Here is a 20139-nt window from a genome sequence, read left to right on the forward strand (position 1 = left end):
CTTCTTATCTTTTTGTTTCTCAATTCAGTCAATAACTTTTTTTGAAGACAAATGAAGACCCGCAGACAAGGGTTGTGCGTAAATTATTATTATTCTTTGACCTATTATTTTGTTTTGTCAGACACAAACCATGGCTAGCTTCAGCTGCAGATTCATATTCCCAGCCAGCTGCTGGATCACATGTTTAAACGTGAAGTGATCTTGTTCTGTCAGTTTCACATGTTCCATTTCAGATGAAGCCATGTAAGCCTCTTTTTTACTCTACCAATTAATACAATTATCGGTGACCCGAAAAAAAAAAACGGTAATGGTTGTTGAACCCCAGAAATCAATCCGTGACATTCAATTGACATATCCATTCAGCGGAAGTTTTGGACTGTCACAAAATTTGCCTCCAAAACACGTGAATGTGTTTTATGTTTTTATTTTACACACTTCGCGATTCGCGTGTAGCAGTGGTTTTCAACCTCCGCTAAACTTTCCTCCAACTTTATTATTTGTTCAGTAAGAGCAGAAAAAAAGAGTAGAATTATGTTCATGCAGTGAAATGTTTGCATGCTAATTGAGCTGTTAACTTTTATGGGGTCAATAGAAATTAGAAAGCACGTCAAGCATTATAGCCCCCTGCATTACTCCTTCGCTGCTGACATGCATGACCCCGCCACAATTTGTTCTGTGACTAATTGTCTGCTCGGTCTCTCTTGTTTTTTCTTGCAAGATAACTTCATAGAATGATCCAAATCCCAAGACGAAATAAGTATTTCGTATTTTCAACTAATGATATCTTATACTCCGGTCCTATTTATAAGTAACAAAAAAAAAATTCACATAGTTTAAGAAATGTAGTTAAACTAGATAAAATGCATTAAATTTGTCTTAAATTAAAATGAACTTCCAAAATTACCCTTTGTTATTAGTGTTTGAAAGTGGAAAAGAAAGAGAATAATTAAAGAGACACATTTTACAAGTTAGAATTAATAAGGGCATCATTGGAAAAAATTAATTAATATAGCTCAAACTTTCATTTGGTTCTTATAAAAAGGACCAAGATTTTTCTTCTCTTTCATGCTTATAAATAGGACCGGATGGAGTATTTTAGTAACTGTATTTACTCACTATAGCCAATAAAATCCCTCATTAGTACTCCCTCCTGTCCTATTTATAAGCAACAAAAAAAATTCACATAGTTTAAGAAATGTAGTTAAACTAGATAAAATGCATTAAATTTGTCTTAAATCAAAATAAACTTCCAAAATTACCCTTTGTTATTAGTGTTGGAAAGTGGGAAAGAGAGAGAATAATTAATGATACACATTTTACAAGTTAGAATTAATAAGGGCATCATTGAAAAAATTTAATTAATATAGCTCAAACTTTCATTTGGTTCTTATAAAAAGGACCAAGATTTTTCTTCTCTTTCATGCTTATAAATAGGACAATTAAACATACGTGTAGTGTAGATATCTTTCCAATTTTAACCAAAAAAGTATTTATAAATTAGCTAACATCATTGTTCTAATTTAAGTATAAATTTGAGTTCGAGTCTATATATGTAAATGAAATTCATTAAATAAGGAGAGTTTTGCTACCGATGTGGTTCATCCGGTGGTTCAAAAGTGCATAGAGGATACTAAGGTCGGTTCTTCATTGAATCGCGAAACACACCCTTATATATGTGTCCTCCCTAGTAGGTTGAGAAGCAGAGTTGGATTTGGTGCATATGGCGGCAAATGGTGCATTGTTCCTGCATTTTGGCCCCTTATTTTTCTTTTCTTCTTTTATACTTTGATTTAAATAAGGGATATTTTCTCAAAACATATTGAATGAGCCACTTACTTAACTTTGCTTTATACGAGAGATACGCACAAGAACCAAACTCAGTTTTGCTTCATAAATCCATACAATCAAATTTCAAAGCAAGAAATTGTGTGTGTGTGTGTGTTTTTTTTTTGGGAAAAAACGGTAAACAACCTCATTCCTGCAGAAATTGCTGCGTAGAAGACGTGCTTAGCACGATATACAATGTAAGAACATCATTTTTTTCACAAGAAAAAAAAGTGCAGACATTGATCATTACTAATTTATAAGGCATGATAGTGGCCGGGTTAGAAATTTGTGTTTCATTTCATATTCTCATTTTTTTAAGAGTTCCATCTTTAGGTATAATGGTATTGAGTATTTCAGATATTACAGATTTTGATCTTACGCAGTTAAAAGATTCGAGTGAGGTTGATGTAGTGGTTTAATATTTTATCTCCTAAGAAAGTAAGTTGAGAATTCGAATCTCAACTTTTATGAATGAAAAAAACTCATTAATCAATCTTTTATTGCTTGCTTAATGCACTGATTATAGAGTAAAAGATTACGGGTTTTAGCGGTATGCATGCGGTTATTATGAAAAAATAATATCAAAAGAAAATATCTAAAATTAATCAAAGTATATAGGAGTACTATTATTAAAATGAAGTTAAGCTTAAAGAAAAAAACGCGGTTTTTCCTGAATTGGGGAAATTGCAAGGTAGATAAATAAATAAAAGGATATTCCGTGTCTGGTTTTGCTGATGTATTAATTTGTCGTCTCTTTCCTTTTTCTTTTCAATTTCCAAGTCTCCGCCACACCACATTCATTTCAACGCCATGGGTAACTGCTTCTCCGACGTCGCCGGTGGCCGTACAGCAATCGGCGGCACCGCCGGCGGCATGCTCAGGCCATCAGATGCTCCCAACGACGCCATCGACAACTTCCTCAGGTCTCGCGGCTACAACGGCCTCTTCTCTCAGATCGAGGTTGGTTGGTTTTCTCTCTCAACTTCTTTCACCACTTCAATTCTTCGTTGCAATATGTATCTGGTTTTCATAGAGCTCTTTCTGAATGTAACTGTGGTGTTGTTGTTGTTTTCTCCTGCAGTTGTCGTTTTCTGCTTCTGGCTTGCGTGATCGCGATGTGCTCTCCAAGGTTTGTCGTTTTCACTATTTCATGAATCTCAATTCTCAAGCTCCATTAATGCTTTTCTTAGCTCTGAAAAATGATAGTAATGATAGTAAAAGAGTAACTAAACAACTAGGAAAATTGGAATTTAGATTATTGTAACACTGTGTAGTGGCTAGTGAGGTATCTGAGTGTATGTTTGGAGTGGAGTTTCAAAATTTGACTTATGAACTTGATTTTGTAAAATTGATTTTAATTTTAGTCAATTTTAATCAATTATTCAGTCACATGGTTATTTGAGTAAGTGTCCTTGCTGTAGAGTGATCCGATGATGGTTCTATATGCAAGAGGGAAAAATGGAGCACTTGAGGAACTTTGTCGGACGGAAGTAGTTCTGAATTCATTGAGACCTACATGGATTACTAAACACACTCTCATTTATCATTTTGAGGTTGTTCAGTTTTTAGTGTAAGTTTCAATTTCGATGTTTTTACTTCTAACAATGCGGCATATGAGCATTTTTGTTGTTTCACCAGGAATTGTTCTATAAAATTTCTTTCATAACAGGTTTCGCGTGTATGATGTTGATACTCAGTTTCACAATGCAGATGTCAAGGTATAAAGTTTATCATATATACACTTTCTCTCTCTCACACACGCTTTCTGTTTACAAGATTGCCCCATTGATTCTGAGAATCCTGTGATCTAATTTGAATTAATTTAGGGAATCCAAGTTCTTTCCTTCACACGATATTAATTTTCAATAGATGTGAAATGTGATAACATATTGATATAGCATTAGTATAAAAGTGCAGGTAGTAAATATTTGGTTGACTTATGCAGATCCTTAAGCTAGAAGAGCAGCAATATCTAGGAGAGGCAACCTGTGCATTATCCCAGGTAATCGAGAGGCAGTTTAACTTTTTGTTGATTGATATTAGACAAAAGAAAATTCACTGCACTCTCACATCTCAATGAAGCTATATCATTACGACTATCATTATCTCAACATAAATGTTTTTCTTTCCAATATATGGTCTCAATGTATATTACATATTGCAGAGAGTCTGTCATTAAGACTTGACAGACTCTGTTCAATAGGCAACATACGCTGTTATATGGTGCTTGAAAATGCTTAACTTTTCAGTGTTTAGAGTCTTAGGTAACTACCAAGTATATTGAAATTTTTTGAATCCAATAATTGCATCCTCAAATTATGGTTCAGTATGCGTTACTGAAAATTGATTAGCATCTCAACAAATAACAATTGTACCCAACAACAGTAACAATTTTCCTTGTGCAGATAATTACAAAGCCTGATCGGTCAATGACATTAGATTTACAAAGAGATTCTATGAGATCTAGCCCCTCCCTAAACTGTGGGAAGCTCTTGGTGCATGCTGAGGAATCTATTAGCTCAAAAACTTCAATAGAGATGATACTTAGATGTTCAGATTTGGAATATAGGGATCTCTTCTCAAAAAGTGTATGTGCGTTAAAAAATTATATTTTTTTAGGCATTATGAGGAAATCAACTATGATATAAAAGTGGTTTCGTGTATCTTGCAGGATCCCTTTCTATTGATATCAAAAGTCGTGGAAGGTGGTACCCATGTTCCAATTTGCAAAACAGAAGCTATAAAGAATGATCACAGCCCAACGTGGAAGCCAGTGTACTTGAATATTCAACAAGTAGGAAGCAAGGTATAGAGTAAAGAGTTTGGCCTAACCCTAATTCTAATATCAAGAATTGAACTCCTAACCAATTAGTAGGCTTCAATACCACGTCAATAACCAACTCTTTAAAAGCTTAAGTTGTTTGGTAAATGCTCATTAATGGCGTAATATCTAATAGTCACTTTTTCACTGCATCTCGATCAATGCCTGTCATCAGTGATAATATGGATCTTTGGCTAGTGCTAACATATACAATGTTATTAATATACTAACAACAGCCCGTCCACTTAGAGCATGAAAATATTGCTATCATACTGGTGGCCCTGTGCACTAGGCTTCCACTGGTATGGGGTCTTGGAGGGTTGATCTACCCAACCTTACCATGTACTGGTGGTTGTTTCTGTGATTAAAACCTGTCACCAGTAAGTCAGAGAGCAGAAATCTTACCGTTACAGGAAGGGTTACTCTGTATTTCTTGTTACCATAACAATGGAAATTTTTCCTTACATTACATAACTTTATCTTCTATTTCAGGGCAGTATTTTGGACTATGGTATTAGACATACTGATACAGTGAAAACTATCTTTATTTTTTCTTTTTTATTGTATACAGGAAAATCCTTTGGTAATAGAGTGCTATAACTTTAATAGCAATGGCAGACATGATTTGATGGGGTAATCAGCAATTACTTTTTGTCTGTGTCCTTTTGTCCCTTAAAATCTATTCCTGGGAAGATTGCATATCAGGATGGTTTATTCTTTTTTATCAGAAAAGTGCAGAAATCTTTGGTGGATTTGGAGAAGCTTCATTTCGGTGGCCAAGGAGAAAATTTATTCTTGTCTGCAGCTGTTGGTCATAATTCTCAAAACAAGGTTTTATTATATTAAATGTTTATTTCAATCATGAATTTCTCTATCTTTCCGTAAAAGCATATTTGACTATAAGTTATAACGCAGGTGTTGAAGAGCAGGCTATTTGTGGATAAATTTTCTGAAAGTGTCCAATATACTTTCCTGGATTACTTGGCTGGGGGATTTGAGTTGAACTTCATGGTGGCCATTGATTTTACTGGTACGTCACATATCCTTAAACTTGTTCTACTTAATTATTTTCTGGACTGTTATAGATAATTTTTTTAATAATGCTTAGGTTCCAGTTTCCATTAAAAAGCATCTTTTTAGTCCTCGCTAATGCTTAGGTTCCAGTTTCCATTAGTGTGCCTAGTAGCGTGGGAGAGTTAGTCTGTATGCAGGCCACCTTGAGGGAGCATTTATGGGTTTCCTAAAGTGCTAATCTCAAGGCCCCTTTTGTCCATGTCCCCTTCTGATATGAGGTTGACCTTTGCCTTCCTTAACCTTTTTTTTTTCCTTTAGCAAGCCCCAACACTGCAACAACATTTTCCTTAGGATTGTAAAATAATATAAACCTTACAAGACATATTCTATGTTTCCAGCAGACATGCCAGTTATATATGTATGAGAAGTATGCTATTTATTTTGAAGGACTAACCCCTCCTTTTGTTTACCAGCTTCAAATGGAAACTCACGCCTTCCTGATTCTTTGCATTATATTGATCCTTCAGGACGGCCAAATGCATACCAGAGGGTGAGAAATGTTTTTTTATTTGAATTTTCATAATTTAATATGTAACTGACATGTAAAAATATCTTTCTAGGCAATTGTTGAGGTTGGGGAGGTGCTACAGTTTTATGATTCAGACAAGAGATTTCCTACATGGGGATTTGGAGCACGACCAATTGATGGTCCTGTTTCCCATTGTTTCAACTTGAATGGAAGCAATAATTACTGTGAGGTAGCAATGCGAAATCTGATCTTTCTTTTGTTGTCATATTGATATAGTTCCTTATTATAAGCTCTGTGTTTTGCAGGTGGACGGCATCCAAGGTATTATGATGGCATACACAAGTGCCCTGCTTAACGTTTCTCTTGCAGGACCAACTCTTTTTGGACCTGTCATAAGTAATGCTGCACTTATTGCCAGCCAATCTGTAGCAAATGGTGGAAGAAAGTACTTTGTTTTGTTAATAATCACAGTAAGAATCAAAATATGCAGTTTCTTTGCAGTATTTACCTGTGGAAGTATATTTGTGATAATAAGAATATGATCCTAGGCACACGTGTTGAAGCTATAGGATCATATTATGGATTACATTTCTTTAAAGAATATGATGCTAGACTGACTGACTTATAACATTTCTTTAATTAATGTCCTCCTAGGATGGAGTTGTGACGGATCTTCAAGAAACAAAAGATGCTCTCGTCAAAGCATCTGACCTACCATTATCCATCCTTATTGTTGGTGTAGGAGGAGCTGATTTCAAAGAAATGGAGGTATTTATTCCAATGTGCTTGCTCTTTTACTCATATAGAGAGTTATAATTAGTTTTCCGATGTATAAAAAAAAGAGTTATAATTGTTTGGTATCTGAGGTGTTGAGCTGTGTGACTGGTATAGCACCGCAGGGCATAATGTAATTTTGTTGTTCCATGTAGCAGATTTTGGATGCTGACAAAGGAGATAGGCTTGAAAGTTCGTACGGACGCATTGCTTCACGTGATATAGTCCAGTTTGTTCCATTTCGGGATGTTCAAAGTAGGTATTAATTTACAAATTATGACTTCCTCAAATGACTTCTAACTTACCAATCTCTTGCAAACTACTTCCTACTGCAGGTGGTGAAATTTCAGTAGTTCAAGCACTTCTAGCAGAACTACCTACTCAATTTTTAGCTTACATGCGGAGCAGAGATATCCAACCAAGTCTCTAGTCATGTAAAGACTTCTTTTTTGGTCTAAATACTGTACAGAAATGTGTTCTATTCATTGATCATTGTGCAATTCTCAGGCCCATTTCATTTTCAATATCATGAATCGGTAAATTTGGCTGAGAAGAACCCATGCTTTATGCTAAATGCTAACTAACGGGTCAAGAAGGGTTCATCAGCTAGCTGCTTTATCTTGAGTTTTGTACTTTTCCACTTTCCAGCCTTATGGTTGGAATTTTCTTTTCTTCTTGTGTTCATGTTTTTAGTGTTTTCTGGTTGTTTGGGCTTGGAAAAAGCCATAGTACAGATTGAAATCTCTATTTTCTTCCAGGCGAGGGCAAAATTTTAGTCCTACCTTTGTCTACATTGAACCTCGAAAAATAATCATTCAATTCTTCATCATACAATTTTTTTATGCAAGTCAACAATTTGCGGATCACAAGTTGAGTCTACTCATAATTAATTTCTGTAATTTGGTTAATTCACCCCTTTCAAAGATAGGCTTGGCAGTGGGAGTGTATTTGGGTCAATCTGGCCCCATGATCCTCATGGCGTACGTAATATTCAGGACTGAAATCTTAATTCATCTTGTAAGGAACATGTTAAAATCCACAGTAGTTGTACTTATATCGCATCGCTGCATTTGCAAGTTGCAAGCAAATATTCATTTCAAAAAAAAAAAGTTGCGAGCAAATATTAGATCAAAATTTATTATACTTTTAAAAATATATTATCTTATAAAAATTGATAATATTCAGAAACATTAAAAGAATAAATGAGTGTAACTAATTTTATTAATAATTAAATGAGTGTAACCAATTTTATTAGTAATTAAATTAAAATAACCACCAAATATGTGGGTCAGGGATTTATTTAACTTAAGGAGCAATCCTCGTGTATGAATAAGGTACTACCAGATGTTTAGCATCAACTTAAGTTATCATACAAGAATATTAATGGTTTCATAGATAAACTCATTACCAAGGCGTATTGTCTTAATTCGTTAGTCATGAAAATGTGCTCGTAGAATCATTAACACTGCAAGAAAACTCGTCGTTACCAATGGCCAACGAGCAAAAGCTGTTGGTAATGACACGTTTCTAACGGCTTTCTGGTAGTTGCGTTGCCGTTGGTAAATGTATTGTCAGTAATAGTTGCAAACGATTTATTTACAAGTCTTCGGTAAAGTATTAACAGGTTCAACTAAGTTATCAATTGTCTAGGCCAATCAGTAACATTTGTCTATGAGTAGATTACTGACAATCTAAACCGTTGGTCAGTATGAGACATTACCAAAAACAACTCTTTCTATTGTTGGTTGTTCGTAATCTATCGACAACTTATTTGGCATGGACGAAAATAACTCTTTCTACCGCAAATGGAAGTATTACCTTCATAGAAAGAACTTTCATCTTTTAATGTCATTCGAGACAATATTGCGATCCTCATTTATCTCAGTTATACATACATTGACATTTCACCAATAAGATATTTATTAAATGGTAAAAATTTCTTAATCGCTTTCAAATTTGATTCTGATCAAAGAGATTCAAACTGAACATGTGCATCAAGGCAGGGTATCGTTGTTGGTTGCTTGAGAGTCCTTGACTTGGTTGGTATCACACCGCAAGAGTACTAAATAAACTTTATTTCTCTTATATATATATATAGTCTAGCATTTTCTGCTTTCTTTTACTGTCTTGTTTCTCTTTTTGTCCTTCGTTGTTCTATATTTCCTTTTTCTTAGCTTGTTTTTTCTTGCTAGTTCCTGTATCAGACTTTGGCTGTTAAAGAAAATATCTCATAGGACCTCACACACAATTTGTGGTGAGAGTATCCAATCTTACATTAGCTTTGTCCATTTTTAATATATATCCTATTTATTTCTAAAAAAAAATATAGTCTAGCATTTTCACAAGAGATACACATATAAGAGATCAAAGCAACTATGATCTGACTTATTCGTATATGGAGATGGATATATAAATAATACCTGTAGGCCGGGTGAGTTTGGCTCATTAAAATATCAAGTTTTGGTTCATTAATTCATATAGAGTTTAACATGGTTCATTAATTTATTTTGGCTTTGGAGTTTATGTTTTAGACTATCCTTTAAATTGAGTGTCGTAAATTCTTAGATCATGATTTGTCTGAGGCTATATCCTGGCTTTGTAGTTTAATTTCTGCTCCTACAACTTAAAAAAAAAGATAATAATTATAAAAAATATTAAATATATAACATAACCTCATATAAAATATAGGAGTACTATGATATTATAATAGAATAAGTAATGTATATCCACAATTAGCTGGGAAAAAGATGCCGATTAACTAGGATTAGCTACAATAAACGTCTTTAATTTCCTACCTAATCAGTAATGTATAGTACACCATCCTTGACATATCCTGTAAACAATTTTGATATATTCGGATGAGTTTTTCTTATACCTTATTTACACTCAATTTTCTTCATATTCCTTTCTTATGTTTTAATGACATTATTTATTATATTTCTCATCTATATTTATGTCTCTCTCTTAAATTTGGACGTGAAATAGATGTCAAGGATACATTTTCCCTATGCAAATACAATATAAAATTAAAAAACACAAGATTTTTTAAAATTAAATAAGGAAGTAGACTATTGAGGAAGGGAGAAGACTTCTTGAACCACTACTTTATCCTGTTTATAGTTACGTGCCTACAAAATTCATTGCGGAAACCCTAGTCTCCTCCCCTTTCTTCTTATATCAATATCATATAGCTCGTCTATTTGTTCTACCTTTGATTCTTTGACCTACTTTGCGTTTGTTCCATCGACCTACAAAACCGATCCATCCACTCATAGTTTGTTAGAGTCAATCATTTTGGCATCCACCCTTCATGGAAGCATGAAGAAAAATATATAGTTACATAGTATTCAGAATCATTAATTGGTGAAGGACGACACAGTTGAGTTCACAAAGCAATTCTGGATCGAAAACATGGAAAGAGGCCACTTCCTTTGGAAGAAGCGGAAGAGAAATTAGAAGAGGAGCAAGTAGCTTTCCCCATTTACTCTACTCGTTCCCAGCAAGACATGTCAGCCGTGGTCTCTGCCCTTGTTCAAGTCATTGGTGGTGGTGGGACTGATTCACTGCATAATCAACCTCCAATAATAACACCATCGGAGGAGCTCACTAGTGATTCAGCAAAAGAACAATCCCAACCACGGCAAGATCAAGGTATGTTCATATAGCATGTTTGAATTTAGTTCATTTCATGAGATTCAATTCTAGAACTCATAAGAAAGCTACTCCTCCACGTTTAATTATGACTTTAAAATTAATTTTTGAAGAATTCCAATAGTTAGCTAGACTTTAATTAAACTTTAAGCATCTTTATTTCCTTTTGGATCCTGGTTCAAACCTGAAAATACATCATGCTTGCCTCATGTGTATGCCGTCTTTAGGGTTTGTTAATTTTTCTTTCTAAAAATCATCATATTTTCCCTTCAACTTCTATGATAATATAGCTGAATCTTTTGACTTTAGTTAAAAAAAATCTCAATCTCCTTTCACATTTCTAAAATAGATTCCTTATTATTTTTGGATAGTGGAAATCTCTTAATTTTTTTTTTCACATACCTAATTAATGCGCTTACATTTATCTTATAATTTTCTCATTTTGTATAACTTTTTGCTTTCTTATCTTCCCGGCCACTCTCCTAGCTCTCTCTCTTCCAGATTCACCAGAAATTTGGAGTCCTCGCCCATTATAATAATAAATGATAAGCCACTTTTACTTATTTATAGTATATATTATTTGCTTTTTTTAAGTGTTAGAAAGGTTAAAGAAGTGTGCAAATTATATTGTTGTAAGTTGTAATTAATATGTATAATATGTGAGTTTGTGTGTGTGTCTGAATTGAAGGAAACATTATAAGAAGAAAGTATAGAGGAGTTCGGCAGCGGCCATGGGGGAGGTGGGCGGCGGAGATTCGAGATCCAAAGAAGGCAGCTCGGGTTTGGCTTGGAACTTTTGACACCGCTGAGGCTGCTGCACTTGCTTATGATAAAACTGCTCTTTCTTTCAAAGGAAGCAAAGCTAAGCTTAATTTCCCAGAAAGAGTAGTTGAAGTTCAATGCATACAAGGACCAACACAAGGAGAAGAAGGAAAAGCAAAACTTGGTTACCTCACAAATCGTCCACAACTGATCCATCAACCACAACCACGTGCTCCTATTGCTCTTCCTTCTCAATCTGATCCAGTACTTCATGGCAACAATTTCTTAGTACCTCGTTTTTATGGGAGTGATCACGTGTTTGTTTCTTCTCGTCCTTCATCGGGTGCTTCTTCGTCTTCACCGTCATCTTCCGGAAACTCTCGTTCTCAACAAGAAAAAGAGCTTCTAACGTTTTCGATGCAATCTGGTGGTTCTTCTTCCACTTCTGATCCTCCTAAGTGATTTGGATGCATGCGGTAGACGTTGGAAACCATATATTTACTTTTATGCTCATGTGTTGTTAAGGAAATGTTTATTTGAAGAAGAAGAAGAAGATTATTTATATAAAAAATACAACTTTTAGTAAAAAGATGAGGGAAATTAAAAAGATATGCACTAATGATACACTGGCCCGAGATTCCAAAGACATATGCAAAAAGTGAAAAAAAAAACGTGTTAAGCAAGAGATTTTAAATTTCCGTAAAATAAATATGCATGTTAATTTTGTGTCGATCTTTGCTACACTTCTAAGTAGTTAGAATTTTTTTTTAGCAATATGTAAATTGTGACCGTAAAAAACCAAAACATCAGTATCCACAAATAGAGTTACCGCAGGCGGAACTTCTTCCGCATTATAGTCAGTAACCGCATTGTCATTACGGTGTACAACAATTGTTAGTCGAGAGTTATCTACAACAATTGTTATTGTTGTAAAATATGTGTGAAGAAGTTGGTGTGAACACAGACATTAATTTTGAAAGTTTAGAAGGATAGCGGAAACCGCGTCACAATAATATCAAATGTCGGCTTTTATTATTGATTGTTGGTCACCCAAACTACTACCACTACTAGCTTATTTCTGTGGTTCTAAGTTCTCATCACTACCAGCTTCAGTGTATATCTAGCTAGAAAGAGGCATGAAACCAAACACACAGAGATAGATGGCTTAATGGGTCATCATTCAATACTCGTTGACTTGGGGCAAAATAAAACAATTCAATTTCACTACAAAACAAAAGTGATGAAATATGAGCAAAATTCAAGTCACACAGATGCACTTGCAAGCTAGGACACACGTCGGCCAGACCAGGTCATATAGATATAGGTCATTAAGTCAATACTCAAAGTCAAAAGGTTGATTTGGATTCTCACGGTTTCGGCCTCATTCAATGATTTCAAACTTTACGGCCGTTTACTACAATTTACAACTTAAACTTCAAGTTTCATTCCTCAATCATTATCTTCCACGACAATATCAAATTTCAACTTGCTCAACCATCGTTGATCACTTTCGTGAAGGAAGCTTGAATCCGTTCAGATCATTAGGTGTCAGTTATGCCAAAAAAAAAGTAATTAGATGAAGCCGCAATTGGCTTTAATAAATATGCGCATAAGAAATGTTTCTGGATTCACCTGAGTCCTGACATGTACAAAGGAGATCAATTAATAACACTATTAGATCGATTGAGACTCTTTCCTTTCTCTATTATAGAAAGAGTCAACGATTGGGTTATCCATCTTACTTACTATTTGATTGGACGATTAGACTGGTCAAATCACTTAAGAGAATATTGATTGAGAGGATAGGATGGTGAGCTTCCTATCAACATAGTGCCTCTCTAGGAAAAAATGTAAACTTCCGTCATTAGGCAGTGAAATGACTTGTAATGACACTCTAACACCCGACCAAGTCAAAAAGTGAGGGAGAAGCAGGAAGTAAATTATGGAAAAAAGATTGTGTACCTTAAATAATGTGAAACCCGTCATTTATAGGGTTGAGTTTTGAGGGCAACGAGGTTTGATGTGTCATGATAAGTACGAGATGCAACTAAGAAGGGGGTTGTTGGATCGATGTTTGACACATTGTTTAGTCCAATGAGTAGGGAAACGTTGTTTGTGTAATGTAGCGAGGACTTTGAGCTCCACGCTCGCTCCTTGATCATAGATATGTTGACTTGGGATGAGACATGGTGGATGCAACGTTACAATGTGCCCTTGATTGAGGTAAGTGACTACAAGGAGGCAATCGGTTTTGCTGGACATATATGGTCGTGTGTGGGACGCAATCTATTGCAACAAATTAATGTTTTTGTATGACCTAAGTGGGATGGCTAGTCGCTCAACGAAATTCTACTCCGGGGCATGTTTCAAGGATGAATGAGATTGGATTTGTGTAATTGATCAGAGATTAGCTCGACTGGAGTGGTAATTGTTTATCGTGTATCGGAATCGTAGGCTCCTAACTCTGAGTATGCATGTATGCAACGCCGAAAATTACAGATAGTTTTGAGCGCCATCTAAACTCTATGGTGTTTGGTATGTTTCCATTTGTCACGATCTAGGAGAGTTTTCCTTTACCGGGTACAGGAACACTATTTTCTCAAGCCTACACTATTTTCCTTTGAAAGTGAAGACAAAGCAATAGTAAACAGAACTTGAAGAGCTAGATAGTATCACCACGTCATAAAACTAGAAATATTTTTATTCATGATACCTAGCTAATACAACAACAACAACAACAATGTCAATTATTGGAGTACAAAGAAACTGGAAAACAAACACTAACGGTAATTAACTAAACAGAAATTTTATTTATTTTTATGATGGTTACTCTGTATTTCGCCAGTGATTTTAATTAGTTGCTAATTGCTATCCTGGACCGATACTAATGGCAGTTTGCCACCGTAAATCTCTGGGAGCTGACTTTCATCTATATCTTCTAGCAGTGTTGATTTCACCTTATTGTTATCCACAAACACTATCTGCAAAGGAAATCTCAAATTCTAAATATTTTCATCTCAAACATATAGTGTAATCATAGCATGCATTGAGGTACAATTAATTTTGAAACTTCACCTTCTTCTTGGTTTTATTGTCAATGAAAGGGTAAATGATCTGCCAAATTTTCATAAATATGTAAGGTGCATGGACAATAAAAAACTTCCCCAACCTTTCAGGATAGTAGTCCTGCATCAAGAAAATGATCATAAGCTATGAGTGTACAGAGTTTCCAAGTAAACACACACAAATATATGCAAAAGGGAAGAAAAACTGTTGTCACAACTCAGGATTTGGATTCCCTGCAGGCAAATCTCCATACATTCATTGCAATTAGAGATTCGCAGTCGTTTGATTATATGATTGGATCACTCATATTTAAACTAGTTGTATATTTAATAAAATAATTTTAAATCTGAGTCAATCAGTTGGCTATTCAACCCTTAACCAATGATTTAAGAAAATTTACCTATAGGGAAATTGGATTCAACATTTTATGTGTGAAATTCTGACATGTCACTTAAACAAATATGGATAGGTTGGTTAAAACTTACAAGAGTAGTTTTTAATTAACGTGACAAAATCTTATTAGTGAAACTAGAGGGGAGAAGATCTTAATCTATGCAAAAGATGCACCAAGTAAGAAACATAGTTGATGTATGACTACTTTTATTTGGCATGTGAACAAGGGGCTAAGAGCAAACCATACAAGTTGATTAACATCCCATATGCTTAACTCAATCTTAATTTATTAGAACTGGGTCTGCTCATTTATAAATCGTTCAAAATTATCTATTTTATATAATATTCGACTTCTTACTCACATTTGCAATAAGGTGAATAATAGAAAACCATACCTGCAAAATGGACAGAGCACTGATGTACCCGCGTACATCACTGTTTGAGTATCCCCATCCCTTAAGTTCTGCTATGCCAAGAAACTTTTCTTGCCCAGGTGGCATGCTGCAGATACCAAAAATTAATGTAACATTACTAATAATATCCATTCAAGCTTCTAAAAAAGGTTCAGTGTTTTAAAAGCAGGGTCTAATATTGGAAAAGGGATTACCTTGCACATAGTTTATCAAGAAGATAGACCACGTATCCTGTGTTACAAACAGAGTTGAAATAACTAGGCTCTAAATTAAATTGTAATAATGTCAACAAGATCATTCAGGAATAGGAAATTTCATACGTTTGAATTCATCTAGACCATGTTTGTTTTGAAAATGATTTCGACCGAAGACAACAAATATAGGTCGACCTTGCTTATCACGTCCTTGGGTGAAGGCCTTGTCATGTGCAAGTTCATTAGGAATCTGAGACAGAGAGATAGAACCATTTGGAACAAAGGAACGTCTCCATTTCAAGTACTTGAGGAACATTGCTGAAGCTTTCTCCACATCTAAATCACGAGCGCGCAGGAATCTTCTAATCGTCAGGTCATCTTCTTCCTGCAATATGTACAAATGCCAACAAGTTTAACTTAAGCATATCTTGTGTTCTGCTCTTTTTTGTACGGACAGTTATTATGAGACTAATCATCACTCAGAAATCATATTAAGTAAGTAGACTTCTCTCAACAAAATATTTTTCCTCAATGGTTGAATATCTTGAAGTTCACATAGCCCGTGGTAGAAATCAAGAGATATAAAATCAATCCCACACGTTTAGCTCCACTCATAACAAACATAATTTTAAATTTTTAATAGACACTATTAGATAACACTATTTCGTCCATCATGTGTAAATTTAATGGGAATTCCACAATTCCCTAGTCCTTGGAGATTGATGCTCACGTTGGTGGAGTAAATGATTTTTGAATTTTCAAAAGACATTTGCTTAAGTTTTTTTTTTTTTGAACGTGCTTAAGGTTTTGATTCTTGAGAAGCATTGCACTTCTTTTTGTTGACCTTGTCCTTTAGAACTCTTTGTGAACAGCTAGCATCATTATGTTTTTGTTGCAAGACTCATAGTCATTTGGGCCGGCTAGCCCATTAGCTGAGAGACCAAAGTGATCCACTAAGAAACCGAACTGGATGAGTTTTTTTGTTTGATTTTAGAAATCATATAGGAGTAATTAATTAGCAATTTTCTATAATGCTAGAATATTCCCTTGTCTTAGATGTTGACATTTATAAGGCTGTTCATTTATCATGGAGCTAGCGTGAACCATATATTATTTTTAATTTATGTTATGAGTAAATATCCAGAATATGACATGTTGCACCCCATTTTTTTAGTGTGTTGGTTTTGTTTATTATAAAGTAGTATTTAACCTATCAATCTGCCAAATTAATCATCTAGAGAAAACAAGTACAGAAAGATATAATTGTCGTTGTCATCGATGCCGGTCTTCACTAAAGAAAATAGAAAAATACCCAAAATAGAAAAGACTAAAGCATTGTAATTTTTTTTTCGGTCAAAAACCATTGGAATATTGTAATGGGTTTATCATTTTTTGGTCAATTGTAATGGGTTATGCAGTTGTGTGCTAATTCAACTTTTTAGTTTTTAATTCAGTCCTCCATTGATTCAATATTAGATTATTAGTACCCTCATCAACATTCACGTTAGCATTTTGTTTTAATACATTAACCTTTTGTTGAGTTCAAAAAAAAAACATTAACCTTTTTGTTACTAAAATTTATTAGAGTCCACCAAATTAAGGATGTGACTTATATAATTCAGTGAATCTCATGTGAATTTCAACTACTCTATAGAAAATATAATATTGGACAAAAAATGCCAAAGTAAGTATTAATAACATTTAAAAAAATTAATAACAATATATATTAATAGTGTGTAAATAAATTCGAGGTTTTAAATAAATTTTCCACAAAAATCTAATTAAATTTTGTGATTTGATCATCTTATAATAAAAATGAATATAAGACAAAAAATATTATTCAAGCTGCATGTCTTGAATTTTACCTTGCCGTGTCTTAATTTTTTTTGAAACAGTGTCTTAAATTTTTATTCCTGCATGTGGCGTCAGGTCCCATTGTGTCAGTCGGTAGGTGCATAATATTGCATGCATTAAATGATATTCCCCACTTAAACTCAAGTCTTTGTACTCACTGACACTACAGCATTTAAGAAGCACAACAAAAATAGAGAGAAAGTAACAACATTTCCCAGGTTATTTTTCGGTTATTTTTCAACAAAAATAGAGTTTGATTCATAAGTTTTATTGTTTTTTTTTAATATTCTGCACATGATTATAAAAAATAATTGACATATAATAAAAAAATGAACAGGAGAATTTGATTGAATAATAAGCATTAACCCTCCCAAGTAGGGACAAAAAAACAGAAAATAAGTAATCCCCTTAGACCACCCACACTATGTAGCCATATCATATTTTATTGACATATAATAATATAATATCTGAACTAAAATATGTATTTCTTAATTTCATTTATTACTTTCCCACTTTAATCAACAACAATATACTAAATGAGAGTAAAAAAAAAGTTCTTATTATTGTCCTCTAGTACTATATATTGGGTTGTTATCTCTTGTTCTCCTTTATGTTTTATACTAACCTACCGCGAGTATCTTGATATTTTTTTTTTTTTTTTGAATTCGATATTAAAACAAAATGCTACTCTGAGATAGCACAACACCGCTATAGGCATTAGCTCCTAGGCAAGAAGCGGGGACCAAACTCATTGGGGGATCGAACAGATCAAATCCTAAGAGTACTATGCAAACGTAACTCCAAAGAGGCTACTCAATCAGCATATAAATTTGCTTTTCCCCGAATGTGTTTAAAGGAGATGCTCCAAAGGTGCAAAATAATGGAAAAAATCTTATTCAACATGATAATCAAGGGTGAAGGCAGTGCTGGAGCTTCCAACAATCGAACTTTAAGTATCTTAATAAATTTAAATTTATAACTTAGTACTTATTGAATTTACAAATTATACTTTTTTTTTGTTTTTATCCTAATCCAAGCTTTGGCAAGTATATTGTGTGTTTTGAATATGTAATAAAATCTTAGAAGAGGACTTCTATTTATTTTGAAAAATGGATGAAGCTTTGCTAAAGAAATTTTGTGTGGTTTATGATTCCTTGGAATTTGGATTATTAATTAGTGGAAGGGTTTTGACTTTCATTTGTTTAAATATATTAAGTTTTCGGGACATTAATTAATGTGGTGGGTGGTTTGGCCTTTATAGAATACTCGCTTGAGAGATTTGTTCAAGAAAATTTATCATCTAAATAAAATTATTTTTCTGTTTGGAAAAAAAGGAAAAAGTGAGTTATATATCAAGATGTGTTTGTCTAGCAATATATAAACTAGATATATGTTAGAATGAGACCACAATTCGAATCCTAATAAAATCATTTATTAAGAGGTCATGACAGACAGATACAGTTTTATGAAAGAGAGATATCTGAAAAGAAAAAAAAAAGAGTTGTTTTTGCTTTCAACAAAAAGCAAACTCCACACAAACACATGAAGTACTATTTAGCTATTAATCATGCATTTGGATGGATACAAGATGTTGGAGATAGAAAAGGAAAAGAAGGGTTAGTTTCATAAAAAAAAAATCAGAAAAAAATCCTTGAGAATCCGTAGAGGGAAAAAGTACAAAATAAACTAATCCTTGAGAATCCGTAGGGAGTATTATTTAATTTGTTAAAAAAATTGTCTCTATTTCTTGAATCTGGAGCATCCTAAAACACATGTAATTGTACTGCGTTGTAACTAACTAAATACGTGTTTGGATGAAGACTAGACTAATTAACAATCTTCTACCTGATGAGCATTCCAAAACAGAAAAGCCAAAAGACCCTTTCCTTCTTAAAAGTACTTCTTTTATTCATTTTTTTTGTGTAATTAAAAGAATTTTCACACAAACAAACAGTGCTTAAGAGAATGGTTAACGTAGTAGTACCTTAGAAGAGGGATCCTGAGACTCAACGAAGCGTCTCACAAGGCGAATTTTGGTGAGTTCAGTATTGTCGACTTTCACTCCAACATCCATTTTCTTCTTCTTCTTCTTTGTCCTCTCGTACAGTGAAAAAGAAGAAGAAGCACCGAAAGCAAGGTTTGAGCTTTGAATGAAGTTCCAGCTGGTATGTTACGTATATGTAGGAAAAGTAGAGTTCTCATAGCAATTAATGCTTGTTCTAATTCTGAGATGGATGTTGATCAGTTCTAAATTTGATTATGGACTTTCATTTTCGCCACTAGTTTCGGAGTTTATTAACGACAACTAATTGGGCTAACCAACATTCAATAATTAAGGGGTTTTGGGTCATTATGCATGCACACTTCTTAGTTTAATCTTGTATGACACTTCTTATAAATGCTGACAACAATGCAATTTTTTTAGGTAAACAATTCTGTTCAAGCCAACTAAATTAACATCATGTACTCAGTACTCCAACTCAATCCTTTACTAATACTTAGTGTGGGTAATGAATCGATTTTTACATTTAAAATTAAACTTGGATGACAAATAGTTTAAGCTTATAAATAACTTTGTTTAAATATTTGATTTGTGAGATGTGAGTATATTGGGTATTCAGATAAGATTGAAAGAAGTACATGTTCTCTAAGAATCTTCAAATATGTGTTTATTATTTTTTTATAGATCAAAATTTATTGATAGTAGTAAAAGAGGGGTCATAGACTCATAAGACAAGGTGGTCAGAGCCTATATGTCTATGTCTGATAGCAATAAAGGCCAAAGATTAGAAATAGTAAATTCTCAACCCAATCCTTAGACCATCTCCAATGGTTTCAACA

The 20139-nt window shown here is 34.0% G+C and overlaps 3 protein-coding genes across 4 annotated transcripts; 2 read left to right on the forward strand and 1 right to left on the reverse strand.

Annotated features, from left to right (window-relative positions):
- The first annotated feature begins 2536 nt into the window (after positions 1–2536).
- On the forward strand, positions 2537–7756 carry LOC130710683 (protein BONZAI 1-like). Of its 2 annotated transcripts, none has more exons than XM_057560027.1 (16): positions 2537–2787; positions 2909–2956; positions 3249–3397; positions 3497–3545; positions 3773–3829; positions 4233–4415; positions 4499–4633; positions 5220–5281; positions 5377–5479; positions 5564–5678; positions 6136–6212; positions 6283–6420; positions 6497–6661; positions 6846–6959; positions 7121–7220; positions 7301–7756. In XM_057560027.1, exons 1-16 carry the CDS (start codon positions 2638–2640, stop codon positions 7393–7395), a joined length of 1740 nt encoding a protein of 579 aa, XP_057416010.1. In that variant the 5' UTR covers positions 2537–2637; the 3' UTR covers positions 7396–7756. The 2 variants fall into 2 exon arrangements, with proteins under 2 accessions (XP_057416010.1, XP_057416011.1); XM_057560028.1 differs by having other exon boundaries at positions 7124–7220.
- A 698-nt stretch (positions 7757–8454) lies between these two features.
- On the forward strand, positions 8455–11967 carry LOC130713432 (ethylene-responsive transcription factor ERF114-like). Its single transcript, XM_057563200.1, has 3 exons — positions 8455–8488; positions 10350–10616; positions 11305–11967. The coding sequence occupies exons 1-3, from the start codon at positions 8455–8457 to the stop codon at positions 11838–11840; spliced, it is 837 nt and encodes a 278-aa protein (XP_057419183.1). The 3' UTR covers positions 11841–11967.
- A 2091-nt stretch (positions 11968–14058) lies between these two features.
- Positions 14059–19460, reverse strand: LOC130715038 (sec14 cytosolic factor-like). Its single transcript, XM_057565029.1, has 6 exons — positions 19283–19460; positions 15571–15829; positions 15445–15481; positions 15233–15338; positions 14454–14564; positions 14059–14359 (listed from the first exon to the last, which is right to left on the reverse strand). Exons 1-6 carry the CDS (start codon positions 19370–19372, stop codon positions 14240–14242), a joined length of 723 nt encoding a protein of 240 aa, XP_057421012.1. The 5' UTR covers positions 19373–19460; the 3' UTR covers positions 14059–14239.
- Between the last annotated feature and the right edge of the window lie 679 nt (positions 19461–20139).

This window comes from Lotus japonicus, chromosome 4 (assembly GCF_012489685.1).
Source record: "Lotus japonicus ecotype B-129 chromosome 4, LjGifu_v1.2".
Taxonomy (NCBI): Eukaryota; Viridiplantae; Streptophyta; class Magnoliopsida; order Fabales; family Fabaceae; genus Lotus; species Lotus japonicus.

Coding starts and splice junctions, on each gene's coding strand:
- LOC130710683 (XM_057560027.1), top strand. CDS start 2,638: ATGGGTAACTGCTTCTCCGACGTCGCCGGTGGCCGTACAGCAATCGGC. Junction 4,416..4,498: donor GGGATCTCTTCTCAAAAAGT/GTATGTGCGTTA, acceptor TGTATCTTGCAG/GATCCCTTTCTATTGATATC. Junction 6,960..7,120: donor CTGATTTCAAAGAAATGGAG/GTATTTATTCCA, acceptor TGTTCCATGTAG/CAGATTTTGGATGCTGACAA.
- LOC130713432 (XM_057563200.1), top strand. CDS start 8,455: ATGGCCAACGAGCAAAAGCTGTTGGTAATGACAC. Junction 8,489..10,349: donor AAAGCTGTTGGTAATGACAC/GTTTCTAACGGC, acceptor GACACAGTTGAG/TTCACAAAGCAATTCTGGAT. Junction 10,617..11,304: donor CCAACCACGGCAAGATCAAG/GTATGTTCATAT, acceptor TCTGAATTGAAG/GAAACATTATAAGAAGAAAG.
- LOC130715038 (XM_057565029.1), bottom strand. CDS start 19,372: ATGGATGTTGGAGTGAAAGTCGACAATACTGAACTCACCAAAATTCGC. Junction 15,830..19,282: donor CTCAGGATCCCTCTTCTAAG/GTACTACTACGT, acceptor TACATATTGCAG/GAAGAAGATGACCTGACGAT. Junction 15,482..15,570: donor TGGTCTAGATGAATTCAAAC/GTATGAAATTTC, acceptor TTTGTAACACAG/GATACGTGGTCTATCTTCTT.